The sequence below is a fragment of the Chenopodium quinoa genome, unplaced genomic scaffold (genome assembly GCF_001683475.1).
Source record: "Chenopodium quinoa cultivar QQ74 unplaced genomic scaffold, ASM168347v1, whole genome shotgun sequence".
In the NCBI taxonomy this organism is placed as follows: Eukaryota; Viridiplantae; Streptophyta; class Magnoliopsida; order Caryophyllales; family Amaranthaceae; genus Chenopodium; species Chenopodium quinoa.
This window is the reverse complement of record NW_018745454.1, coordinates 5,834,853-5,848,827: the sequence shown is the minus strand read 5'-3', so window position 1 is coordinate 5,848,827 and position 13,975 is coordinate 5,834,853. Positions and strand designations below refer to the sequence as shown.

At 29.8% G+C, this 13,975-nt stretch overlaps 1 protein-coding gene across 1 annotated transcript; it reads left to right on the top strand.

Moving 5' to 3' along the window:
* Positions 1-8,358: 8,358 nt before the first annotated feature.
* LOC110714538 (NAC domain-containing protein 30-like) lies at positions 8,359-13,306 on the top strand. The gene is made up of 4 exons (XM_021893071.1): positions 8,359-9,255; positions 11,223-11,399; positions 11,749-12,020; positions 12,414-13,306. Exons 2-4 carry the CDS (start codon positions 11,237-11,239, stop codon positions 12,981-12,983), a joined length of 1,005 nt encoding a protein of 334 aa, XP_021748763.1. The 5' UTR covers positions 8,359-9,255; positions 11,223-11,236; the 3' UTR covers positions 12,984-13,306.
* Positions 13,307-13,975: the final 669 nt, after the last annotated feature.

Genomic DNA, 13,975 nt, shown 5'->3' with positions numbered 1-13,975 from the left:
ATAAATGTGAATACAACTGAAATTTAGAGATTCTCCAGTGGGTACTGTAAATGAGCATCTTAGTATGTTCACATTGTGTTTATATATCGTGCAACTTCAATATGAGTGGCCTATGCTAGAAAGGCCCGACAAAGGAGCTTATTCAATTATAACGCCAATCTATTTCATCATCCAAATGTAAATTGGTGAAATTAACAAATTCATATTCTATAAATTCAATCAATCATTTTTTTGTGCAAAATAAATTAAATACCGAAAGTACAGCAAAAAATTAAAATTATAATTTTAAATTGAATTTTGTTGATAACTAATTGATGTGAAATTCAATTGGGAGTGCATGCTTTATAATAGCAATGTGGCCCTGCAAATTACAGTAATAATTTGCCATATATTTTGTGAAATTGATTTCTTACTTTTTGTTTCTTTTGCGTTTGCACGTGTTTGTACTCAAATTCACCTCAATTGAAAAAGTATTAAATAGTAAATAACTTGATTTTTTCACCAAACATATCAATCATACTTATAATTGTTTTTAAGTCATTTGAAATTATTACTATGATTATACTGGTTTTAAGTAGGGTAACCTCAATCTATTATGTGTATTTTTCATCTCCAATTATTCTTGGCTCTAAATTTTATGTGTAACATTTCTAATGATTTACCCCAAAAGGCTTTTTCCTGGGATTGATGACACTAAACACCAATCACATATTTATAATAAAACACTATAAGTGTGTCATGTTGTTATGAAAATGCAAGCAACACGTCATTGTGAATTCAAATTATGTTACACTCACCACTTAATAAGTAAAACTTAGAGGTGCTAAGGGATCAATTATTTAAAACTCTACTAACTAATATAAATATGTTATCATACTGCGCTTATATATATATTATTAATAATGATCGAGCTTAACTAGTTAATTGTGGTCACCCAAATTACAAACTATGGTATTTTTTATGTGATCACTCGACTAGAAAGTAGAAACACAACCTTATTACCATCTACGGATTATGGAGTATTAAATTTCCTATGTATGTACTCCTTGAGACCTTGACCATTAGAAAAATATTACTGATGTTTCATGTTTGTACTGCATTACTAGTTTTGTTACAGTTTTATAAGATCATGCGCTTATTTTTTTAAAAAAATAATAAGATCATGCGCTTGTATAGTAACAATGCGTTATATTTTCTATAAGTAAAATTGATCTGTAGTTTTGATATTCCATATATATATAAATCATAACCTAGGTAATAAAACTACATTTGAAAAATAAATGGCAGCAGAAAATATAAAATAAATATTGGTGCAGAAAGTATGTAAACTTTCTAATAAAAACTATAGTTAAGTAGTATTAAAAAAATATATGCACATATAAAACAAATGCTTCATATGATGGTGGCCTTTACCCGTAAACCATGTTCTAAAACACTTGGGATGATAGTCTTGGAATCAAAGTAATCAGAGATGAATAAAATACTTTGGTAAATTCATCAGCTCATCATAACAACCAAAAAGTGAGCATTTAATACTTGAAAAATTACAAACATTGTTTATTTCTAAGCTAGCACCTTTTCCACCAATGGTTTCTTTCCCACACATACATGAGACATCACTAGATGATCAAAGCAAGCCTGGCCTCATATATATTTTTTGTTTCTTGAATAATTATTAATAGTATGAAGTTATGGAACTTGTACTCGGATCGGTCCGTTTTCTTTTGATGTACAGTACTCATTTATCGTAGATTTCTATTAATTTTTAGGAAAAGAGGATGGGTGCAAAAAATTTTATTGAGTGAAAATCTATAGATATCACAGGCTTGATTAAATATTGTATGTATATATTCACACAATCACACCTCTAATCAGATATATCGTAACTCGTTATTATTTCTAGGAAAGGTGGTCAAGTGCAAGAAAAACCGAGTAAATTAAAATTTTATAGATATCGTAGGCTTGATCAATTGAACCAGCTATGAAACACTTGTGTAAAGCAATAGAGGGACTAATATTTTCGATAAATTAAGGACAATAATAATTACAAGAATAAGCATATGTTAAATTAATGAAAAAATATTTAGTACTAGAAGGAGAATATATTGAATTAAGGAAAACATGTTTAGTTTGAATTAAAGGAAAAAAAAAAAAAGTTTTGCTAGGGTTTTATCAACATAAATGTCATTATCAAATTTAGTTAAAAAATGGCTGACCATCCTCTCTCAATCTGTTCTTCTCTCACTAGCTAAGAGGTGTTGAAGGTCATAATCAAAGAAAGCTAGTAAAATTGCTACATTCTAGAAGTTTGTTGTTGAACAACAAAGAATTGAAAAAGAATAGATTTGGTTATGATGGAAGAGGTTGAAAATTTATACATAATACATTATGTTTGTTTGTTAGAGCAAAGCATATTATTATAATATTATATATATAAATTATTAATTAATGAATGAGGTTACATTTATTTATTTAATTAATTTACAAGACACAATAGTATAGGATAAGTATGACCTTATGAGTGTATCAAGAGTCCCATAATATAAACCGCCCAAAAAAGAAAGACAAAACGAAAAACACACACCACTTTACTTAAGCTTGGTTTATACTATATCTTTGTCCGCCTAAATAGCTGCCTCGCTTTTCCTAGCTTCTCCTTTCTATTTAGTTCCTCTTTGCAAATAAACTTCCTACGCGTATTGTTACTTGATACCTTTCATTTTGATACGTTTCATTTATCACGTTTACAATTCTAATAATACGACCCTTTGAACCTATATTCAATTGTTACATTTAGGGTCCTTACTAATTAACATAGAGTATAGACTATAAGACATTCAAACAAAATTGTCATATTTTTTAAGTAGTAATAGTCTAAGCTATCAATAACCATATACTTGTATTAAATTTGAGTGATAGAGAAATTACAAAAATTGATCCATCTATTAAAAATGGAGAAATATCTCTAGTATTTTCACCATAAATATAAAAAAGAAGTGATATTGAAAAATTATGTATTGTGATAATACAAAAATGTCTCACAAGTATCACATATCAATTATAAAATGCAATTAAAAGAAATAAAAGATAGTATCCTTAATTTTAAATCAGAGAGTACATTTAACATTTTATATAATTGTGTATATGATTACTGTGCCACAACCTTATTACTTTACATTTGTAGGTAGTTTCACAAAATAGTCATTATATAATACGTAGTACTTAAATATTAAAAATATTTGATTATAAAAAATGAAAAATAGTTCTAAATTATAAAATGAAGGAAATGCCTTATTCTTATAATATTTATATTGATTGGTGTAAATAATTTCCCTGCTATTGAGACAAAGCGTGCTGTTGTATCTTATTTCAAGTTAAGTTCCTTGAATTTAATTTATTGAGACCATTTTTAGTTTATGCATCAAATACCTCAAAAAGCATGTGGAGTTATTTTGGAAAAATAATGAGAGCGTACATATTATTTTTAAGGGTTCGATCAGTTCTTTCATAGACTATATATATAACAACTAGCTATATATGTAATTATGCATGCGTTTGCTAGCCAAATCGAAGTTATAGCTATGAGTTAATTCACTTTTTCTCTTTCAAAGTAGAGTGAGTCTTGCCTAGTTCTCTAACCTAGGGCCGATTTAATAAATATGTAACATTGTATTAGGCCACATTTCAAGTTTCTAACATTGTATTACAGATTTTTAACCTGGCATATATATGTGCATGCATGTTGTGCACGCGATTGATCTTTGCCTTTACCAAATTTCTAAATAACTAAAGATTATAGGATTGTTGAAGATACTAATTAATCAAAATTATATATTATATCTTTAGAAAAGTAACTTAATTGACAAATGCCAACTTAAATAAAGGTTGCTAGCTAAACACTCCTTAAACCTTATCTGAAAGTAGTACAGTACAATATTAACCTAATTGAATGACCTGTGCTCTGTAGTATAGTTCTTAATTCTTCATTTTTTTCAGCTAAGCAACTTTTTATCATATTTTAACCCTTGTAAGTGGGTGAAATCATATCTTAATTTCATTAATACTTATTTAGGTATAACCAACATAGTATACCCTGCCATTGGAGCAATATTATCCATCCACAACCTTAATAAATTATTTCTGCTTAGTCTTTGCATAAAGCTCTTTTTCTAATAAATACAGTATATTTTTAAATATATATCATTAAATTAATGTATGATACACTGCACCAAATTTAAGGATTATTTAATTTAGCAACTTATTTAAAATAAATAAAATTGTAAGCATACTTGTAGTATATTACAATCAGAAATACATTTTAAGATGTATAATAGATGGTAACAGCAACCTGCCACGTGTAGCAAAATAGACCACAACACCAATAAAAAAATTTAATAAAAATTGGGTAAATTTCTTTTTCATGTTAATGTATGATTAAATCAATAGAATTAATTAATTAGTTAGTTAATAATTCTGTAAAAAATATAAATGGAGTATTACTTTTACGTTTAGTTAAGTTTATAGCTGAATCTTGCGCTAGATCCTATGATAAACCTTTAAACACGCGATGTCTCGAATTTCTTCATACAACCAAAAATAAGACAATGATGTAAGATTATGTATGTGACATCTCCTAATTTATTTTTTTTACATAAAATATTAAAAAGTGACAACCCTCACTTTTAGGACTAATTTTTGGCCATTTATTGTCTTTCTTGGTGATTACTACATTTATTTTTACTGTTCTTACTTCATTAATATTCAATTGGTTCTTTTTGTTATTTTATATAGCCTTTAATTAATTTATATGTTCTTTTCAATGAACAATAATAGATCAAAAGGGGGTCCATTTGATTAAGTTCATTAAGTTATTGGGTACTAACTTTCTAAAAAAGATATCTTTATAGGTGTGTTATGGTTTCAAACTATCTTATATGATCACATGAGTCACCCGACACTTTCAGTTTATTTTTTCAAAAAATATCAAAAATTGACCTGATGAAATCGTGTATTATAGCCTTCAATTATAGACAGTATTTCACTATTTTGGACTCGGAAACCAAAATTGTCGAGATGCTTCCCATGGACCCTAATACACCCCGGGAGCCAATTTGGGTGGGTAAAACCATCCAATTTGCCTTTAAACTGTCAATTTATCCGTTTACAACTTGCACCGATATCATAAATTCGAGTTTATTACGGACATATACGACAACATATAATGATCATATATGGTTCCGAACAACATAATATGACCCCGAGATGTATCCTCTTATATCTCGAGACTTTTTGACACCCGGTCTCGAAACCTGAGAAATTGGCCAAAAAGTGTGTAATATAGCCTTCAATTTTCGAAATTTTTTGACCGAAAACAAAAATTGCTGAAAAGCTACCTATAGACCCTAATACCCCCTGGGAGTCCAATTGGGTGGGTGGGACCATCCAATTTTCCTTTAAGCATCCAATTGACCCGTTTTCGTACACGTTTCTTATATTGGCTATAAGCTTTCATGGGGCCCTAATGTAGATGACTTATGGTCGTATATGAGTCCAAACAACATTATATGACCCCAGGATACATCCCGTAGAATTCCGTGAATTTCTGACACCGTGTCTCGACACCTCCTAAAATGCTCCAATTTCGTGTATTATAGCCTTCAAATTTGGCTTTCGTATATCATTTTTTCACCCGGCAAGATTATACATCTAGGTACTTTCATGGGTTCCCAAAGTACCTTGTGAGTCATAGATAGTGCCCGGAACCATCTCATTCATCCTTAATCATCAAAATACAAATAAACGAGGGGGAATTTGAACATATGACCTATATATCGTAAACAAGCTTCAATAATGGTGTATATACACCGATTCGATTGTAATCATAGATAAATTTAAGGATAGGATTCACTCATATATGTTAATGTCTTTTTCAAATATATTAAGGATGTTAATTGCTTACTAATATTAGTATATTGCAAAGAAACTTGGACGGTTGGTTAAGGAAGATTGTAATGATTATGGAAGATTATTTTTGTGTTTTTCTTTTTTGGTCTCTATGATGTGGTAGGACCACTCCAGGAGCTTGTTTGTTGAATTGAAGGATGAGCCATAACTAAGTTGTTGCAAACTCTCCACTTTGTCTACTTAGATGGTAATTAAACTACAATTTTTCCTAACAAATTAAATGGGAATCCAAAGTTTAAACTTGGAGGTGTGTTATCAAATATATTGATCAAGTTATAACATAATCAATCATCTTCGTTCATATAATTATATAATACACTTGAAAGCCTAGCATAGGTTAACAATAGTGTGCATAATATAAGGATTAAGTGTAATGAGAGATCAAACACAAAATATTTATTTTAATCTTATGCTTTGTATAGTGTTACTGTAAAATTTATAATTGTACATGAATTAGAGCTTAATTTTATCAAGAACAATTGACCGACCAATATATTGTAAGTGTCTTATCACAAAATAGAAAGAAAAAAAAAGGTCAAACCCTAGGTAATTAGAGAATTAGTGCCAAATCAAATCTAGAGGCCCACGAGATTAGTGACGAACCGGCCAGATGAAGATATTTTGACATACCATGAATTTGACAAAAATCAAATAAAAAGAAGGAAAAAGATATATGCAGCCCTAAGGGTTGCATATAAGGAGCTAAAAATGGAAAGAGTTGATAATAAATAAACATTTATTACACCGATTTACTCGTGAATTGTCGATAAATTCCCAACTTAATACTAAAAAAAGAAGTATATTAAATGCTTATATGCAGCCCTAAGGGCTGCATATAGCATTACCCAAAAAGAAAGGACACATTACTAATAGTAATATTTGGCATAATATTTTTTTTAAATTTTTTTTCTTTGAAAGTGGCATAATAATATATTAATTGTGAATTAATGATAGTTTACTATTTTGCGCACTATCTTGTTACTTGAGCAAACATGAAATGATTTCCATTAATCAAAACTCGTTTTCTTATAACGGAAAGTGCATTTGAATGCTAGTGATGATGCTTCCTCAAAAATGCGGCGGTCATAATCTCTTCAACAAATTTGTAAAACTCAGCAATAATGCGCATAGTTTTTGAATTGGTAGAGATTAATCCGAGACTCGAAATTAATAACCCCAACTGAAAATAATTACCTATTTTTTGTTTAATGAAAACTAGACATAAATGTCTTTACATGTTTATAAATAATGTTAACCAAATTGTTGGTCGTCGTTGAACAACATATTAATTTTACAATGGTTAAGATACATACGAAACTAAATAATATACTCCACCTGTTTCATGATACAATTGTATATACAATTATACAATATTGCGCTATGCTTTGATCAAAAGGTTCTAGGTATTGAAACTTATATTGAAGCAAATTAAAAGATTTAGGAAATGACATAATCCATTACTTCATGTGATCACAATAATATTGGAGGCGCACAAGAACATGATTCTTAGGCATAGATTACAGAAGAAACTTATAATTGTTGTCTCTCTTAATAATTTATAACTTTTTAATGTTGTCCACTCTTGAAAGTTAAAGATATTACACTCTTTAATTTTCTCTTGATCACAATTAGTAAATGAACTCTTTTATTAAAAAAATAAAGCAAAATTTGTTATTTCAGAGGAAAATAAATGAATTCATTTGCCATGGATTTTATCTAAACCGGTTCTTTTTACAATGGATAAAATTGTCAAGAAAAATTCTTGAAAAAGGTAAAATTATTAAGATGACTAATATATAAATCTGGTGATCGAGCTACTTTAAATTTTCTCTTATAGCTAACCATTTATGATATTGCCGCAATATACATTTTAATTACAAATAGTTTCATATAACTTGGGACTCTCTGTAAGTAAGTAATATGGATATAGCTATCAAAAATAATATTACCAATCACTTTATGATACAAATTAAAGGGAATAATACAAATCTCTTTCAAAGAATGATATTATTTGTCACTTTAAGATACAAATTGTAAGAAAATTAAATGAATAATACCACTAGCACTTTTCTTATATAATTTTCAAGGTCGAAAGTAACAAATATGGATAAAGGATTAATACATAGGCCAAGAGGGTACGGTACCCTAATAAAATACTTTAAATTAGACCAACCTTTCGAAGTATAGTAGATGACAAACCCAAAATCCAGGGCAAAAGAAGGTTTTATAACTTCTCTTGGACTCATATGAGGTAATGTCTACAAAACATAGAGAAAATAACATTAAAAATATATTTATGAAGATGACAAAATTACTAATCATTAGTTGCATGATGTGGACAGGCCAGGTAAGAATATCTGACATGTCCTCCACGTGGCTATCGACCGAGGGTGACAAGTAAGCAAAGGGCGGCGCACCAAACAGACAAACAAGAGTTGGAACATATACTGTTTGTTAATGAAATAAAGGAGGGGGGTGGCCAAAAGAAGAAGAAACTATTGGATAGTTTTAAAGTTTGGTTTTTTTGTTTTCTTTTTAATCCTTTTTAACCTTTATTTCAAGGGTTTTATGGTTAAGATAACATAGGATATATAGATGTTGATTTATCTTAAAGAATTAAGGTGTAAGTCTTATCAAGTCAGAACCACACACAAGTTAATCTAATTCGAGTTAACAAGACATGTCCATTATAATAATGTTTGATGTATAGTAGTTTAAATGTTTAATGGTTGTGAGATGCAAATCTTTCCACTGCGTTATATTGTATCTGGTAACGTAAGATGTTGAGAGGAGGGAGTGTGTATATGAAAGGATATATAGTATTGTAACACAAAATTTACGGTGGAAGTTAAAAGAAAGGCAATTTGGAGAGAGAGAGAGAGAGAGAAGGGGGGTGGCGTGAAAAAGATTAGGGTGAGACGCCGTCCAAAATATATAAGTAAAAGGCTTAGAGTAATCTGCTAACCCCATGCGTAATTGATAACTACACCTCATCTCTTTCACCTTCCTCTTTTTTACTACTTATAAACCTATCCTCCACGTTTATATATATATACATTGTTCTTTTTCTCCAAGACATATTTTTATTCATCATCTCTAAGCTAAGCTAAGCTTGCTAGCTAGGTACCTTGCTCTCACATATATTGATCAAGTCGGAATAACGGAGTTAATTAGATCATCATAATCATTCACCGCGATTCAAATAGAGAAGAAGAGGAGGAAGAAGAAAGACAAGATTATTCTAAGCTAGGACGTACAACATATACAATTTTCATTCGATTCAATTCTTTGGTTAGTTCTCATTTCTTCATTACTTGATAACTATTCTTAATTAGCTTTGTTCTTTCCTTCGTTAGTCTTTTGAGGGTATCAAGTTGATCGTTTCTTAGCATGATTCTCTTGGGAATAGATCATAAAGACCTAATCAAGGATGATGATGGAGGTTAGATTATATAATATGGGGTGTTAAATTCTATTAGCTTGTAAATACAAGCAATATTTTGAAAAGAAGTTGATGATATACTCTCTTTGAGTCAATAAGAGGCATTTAATTATGAATTACCATTATTAACGACATAAGAAGATACTTCATATATAAGATATAGTAAACATTACTTACATTTTCAGATACTAGATTGGCTAAGTGAGGCTTTGAAATTGGTGATAACTAAAGTAAAATGATCCTCCGTATATGTATAAGGTTTTACTTAATTATTAGTTTCTTTAATTTTTAAGGTTTTGAAATTTGAATTGTATGAAAACGGAGTGAATTTTAGCTAGGATCATTTCCAATTAATAGATCAAAAAAACTTATTGAGTGAGATCAACATACATACATTTACGTCTAGTAGTTTGATATGGCCTTCACTACTTGGTAATACATAACATAAACAAACCTGTTCATTGTTCACACTTGACCACTTTCCTAAGTTACTTGTTACATGTTTGTATAATTGTATTAACTCAAAGTTTAGAGACGATTATCTCCCCAAGAAATAACTTAATGTATTTTGTCGCGATAATATAATTTAGACTCATACTTTATTGTCCATCAATCTTATGTAGATTTTTATTGGTGCACTGCATGGCTCAAGCTAGATTACAGTAATTATTTTTGACATTGACTTGTACACATACGATAGATTTTTGAAAGAGAAAGGTGGTGGGTAAATGATGTATATGTATGTATATATGAATATTATGGTAATAATAAAGATATACTAAACAAATAAAAATAAAAATTAAAGCTATTATTGGCAGCGTATATGAATGTAGTGCACTCTACTCAAAAGACAACTCAACGTGCGTGCTTAATGCTTCAGTGTTTCTGCCAAAGTCAATATTTTCGGCTTTTTTTTTTTTTTTTTTTTTTTTTTTTTTTTTTTTTTTTTTTTTTTTTTTATAACCCTCATGCATATACTACTCTACTTGAATAAAATTAAATCCTCCAAAAATATTTATTTCAAAGATATATATTATTTATTTTTCATTTGGTAGGTCATACAAATTTGTTGATTGGCTATAAACTTAGGTATAGGACCATTATAATGAATTTGGTCCACTGAAAGTGCATTTATAACCAAAATGCATATGATATCATGATTGTATATTTACCATGCATGAGAATTTCATGTGTTGCAATAGTTCTTTCCACTTTCTTAAGGTCAAGCTAAGCATGTTGTCCTATTTTATTTTATGCCTTTTTTTTTATATAGTTACTTTAATTTATATACGAAGTATAATATAGATTGTATGATAAACGAATTAAATTTGCATGCCTTGAATAATTTTATATAACATGTATCTTCATGATTCATCTTTTTACTATTATCGCATATATATATATATATATATATATATATATATATATATATATATATATATATATATATATATATATATATATATATATATATATATATACACATTTGGTTATTGTAAAGATAGACATATATGAGGCCGAATTCAGGAATTATTAGTTGATAGGGCTAATTTAAAAAGTAATTAACTCGACGTACAATAATTTATATATTTGTATCATATATTGATTCTATTAATAGGATGAGAGACTATTAGCGTGTTTTTATTTATGGAGAATTATTTATTATAAGCAAAATGGTTGTTTTACTTTATCATAGTAGTAGTAGACTAGTAGTAATATATTGATGCAATGTAATTATTAATATCCTTGATGAATAGCAAATCATAGTTTTGTTACATGATTATCTTATTAATTATATATTGGATTTGATTTACAGAAGAATAATTGGAAATGAATCATACCGAATTATGTGTTCCACCGGGATTTAGATTTCATCCCACAGAAGAAGAATTAGTGGGGTACTATCTCAAGGGAAAGGTCAACTCCCTCAAATTCGATCGAGATGTCATCATTGAAATTGATCTTTACAGGATGGAACCTTGGGACATCCAAGGTATGTTTTGACTTCCTATATACTCTTAATATATATGTACTCGATAATATAAGATGTTCTCCTTCTATTCTTTTTTGTTCTACTCACGTTACTTGCATAATGTCTTTACTTAGTTAAAGTGACTATATCATTATTCAATTATCTCTAGAAGGATCGACATAGCTATCTTAAGTTTATTTTTCCGAGTTAACTTGTCCTTAAATACATGTAATAGAGCTTAGTATATATTCAGACCCTCGATATTAATCACTATGTGACTTAATTTCATTTGTGTAGGCATTTAACTTTAATAGTAATAGTAGTACTTTTGATCATAGTGTTTCATTTGGACCGTTATTTTATGGTGCAGATAAATGCAAGTTGGGATATGATGAACGTAATGAATGGTACTTCTTCAGCCACAAAGACAGGAAGTACCCTACCGGATCTCGTACAAATAGGGCCACAGCGGCCGGATTTTGGAAGGCGACAGGGAGAGATAAGGCGGTGTTATCCAAGAATAACATCATAGGGATGAGAAAGACCCTTGTCTTCTATAAAGGCCGTGCCCCTAATGGCAGGAAAACTGATTGGATCATGCATGAATATCGTCTTCAAACTTCTGAACATGCTCCTCCTCAGGCAAGTCCTTGTGATTTTTTTTGCTTAGCAAAAATTACATTATACGACTTACTTACTACATAACGTATAATTTAATAACCTACCATAAGTATTAGGTAAAAATATGTACATACATATATTAAAAAAGAGTCGCATTTATTAATCTTTATAAATTAATAGCTACACAAATTATTTCATGCATCTGGGAGTATCCAAGATGATGCTATGAGTTTAATATGTGCACAATATTCATATCAAGTTGTGCACGTGTTGGACTTGGAGCACACACAATCCTATGTACGAACTTCTAGGTGCAACATATACGCGTTAATAAAAGTAGTTACATTTAAACTCCTTGAGATAAGAACGTACTATACTGAGTATGGCTAATAAAAAGAGGATTAAATGTTGCAGGAAGAAGGGTGGGTGGTATGCCGAGCATTCAAGAAACCAAGTCCAAGTCACAAGCAAGGATATGAAGCATGGAGTCATCATCAAAATCAGTACTACTACATGAGAAATAACAACTACGATAGACACATTGGTTCACCATCAATTCCTGATACATCAAGCCCTAACACTGATCCATCCGATTCTATAAACCAATGTCACACAAACTTCCACAACCCTCAATCACATCCTATGCAGCAGCTTCCTTACACTAATTTCAACCCGGAATTGATCATCGAAAACCAACTGATCATCGACCTCCCTCGATTGGATAGTCCGTCTTTTTCGACAAGCTTTGCAACAAAAGAAGCATATGAAAATCATCAACAAAGTGGTGGAATAATTAACGAGGAACATCATCATAATGACCATGAGAGTAGCAACAACAAGTGGGAAATATTGGATAATTTGCTAGGAAATTCATCATCATTTTCTAATAATGATCTACCAAACATGCACTTAGTTCCTCATGATTATGAACTAGAGGTTCAGAATCAACTTGGAAGTTTTCTCGAATGCTTTCCGAACTTATAGCAAAGCTCAATGCAACCATAATATTTCAACTACCAACAAAAAAAAAAGGGAAAAAAACAAAAAAATATATATTGATATAAATATATACTTTGTGTTTTAGACATATTTTCATGTGTGTTTCATGTGCATGTTAACAAGGCATGCTATATATTATTCCAAATGTAACTTCGATCTCTTTCTACTTCTTTTTTTTTTTTTTAACTAATTGTATTCTCATGTAAAGTTAATTGGTAGGGTTTGTTGAACTCATCAATCCCCTAAAAATTTATCCAAGTTTCTAATGTGATTAGTGAAATGGCTTACGTGCTCTGCTAATAATCGATGCGCACATATATCTAAACAATCTATTGTAGTTATCCTTAAAACTATTATCATTATACTAATTCTTTTTTATTTATTTATGTCAAAAATTATAACATCTTTTTTTTGTTTTTTTTTTTGAGGGAAAAAATTATAACATCTTTGTTGCCTTGATGTGATGATAAAATGAATCAATAGGGTAGAAAGATCAACTCAACAACAAAAAAAAAAATTAAGAAAGTTGTTAAATAACAAAAAAAATGTTAGTTTAAGGGATTGAAGTATTGAACCCATGACCATCTATTCAATATTGCAAACTTAACAACCACTAGACTAACTCCTTTCATTTGTCAATATTTTTTTTTCTTAAAAAGTGGGGGAATTGGGCAAAATATAAAGAGTGTGAGTGGGTCAGTGGCCAGTGGGTGACCGTATAAAACGGCAAGCAAAAAGTGTGATTTGTGTATATTACAGCAAAGTGAACAGTATAAAAGACTTTGATTTTTGACCCAAATATTGCATTCTAAGTACAAACTTATAGTATGTTGTCTTCACCTTATTTTCATTTCAATTCTTATCTTAATTTCATTCTCACATAAAATATTCAGTTCATTTCAATTCAGCTCAATTCAGTTCAGTCAATCAGAACATGCCCTTAGCTATTGCGTTCAGTATTCGATCTTTCCCTTATG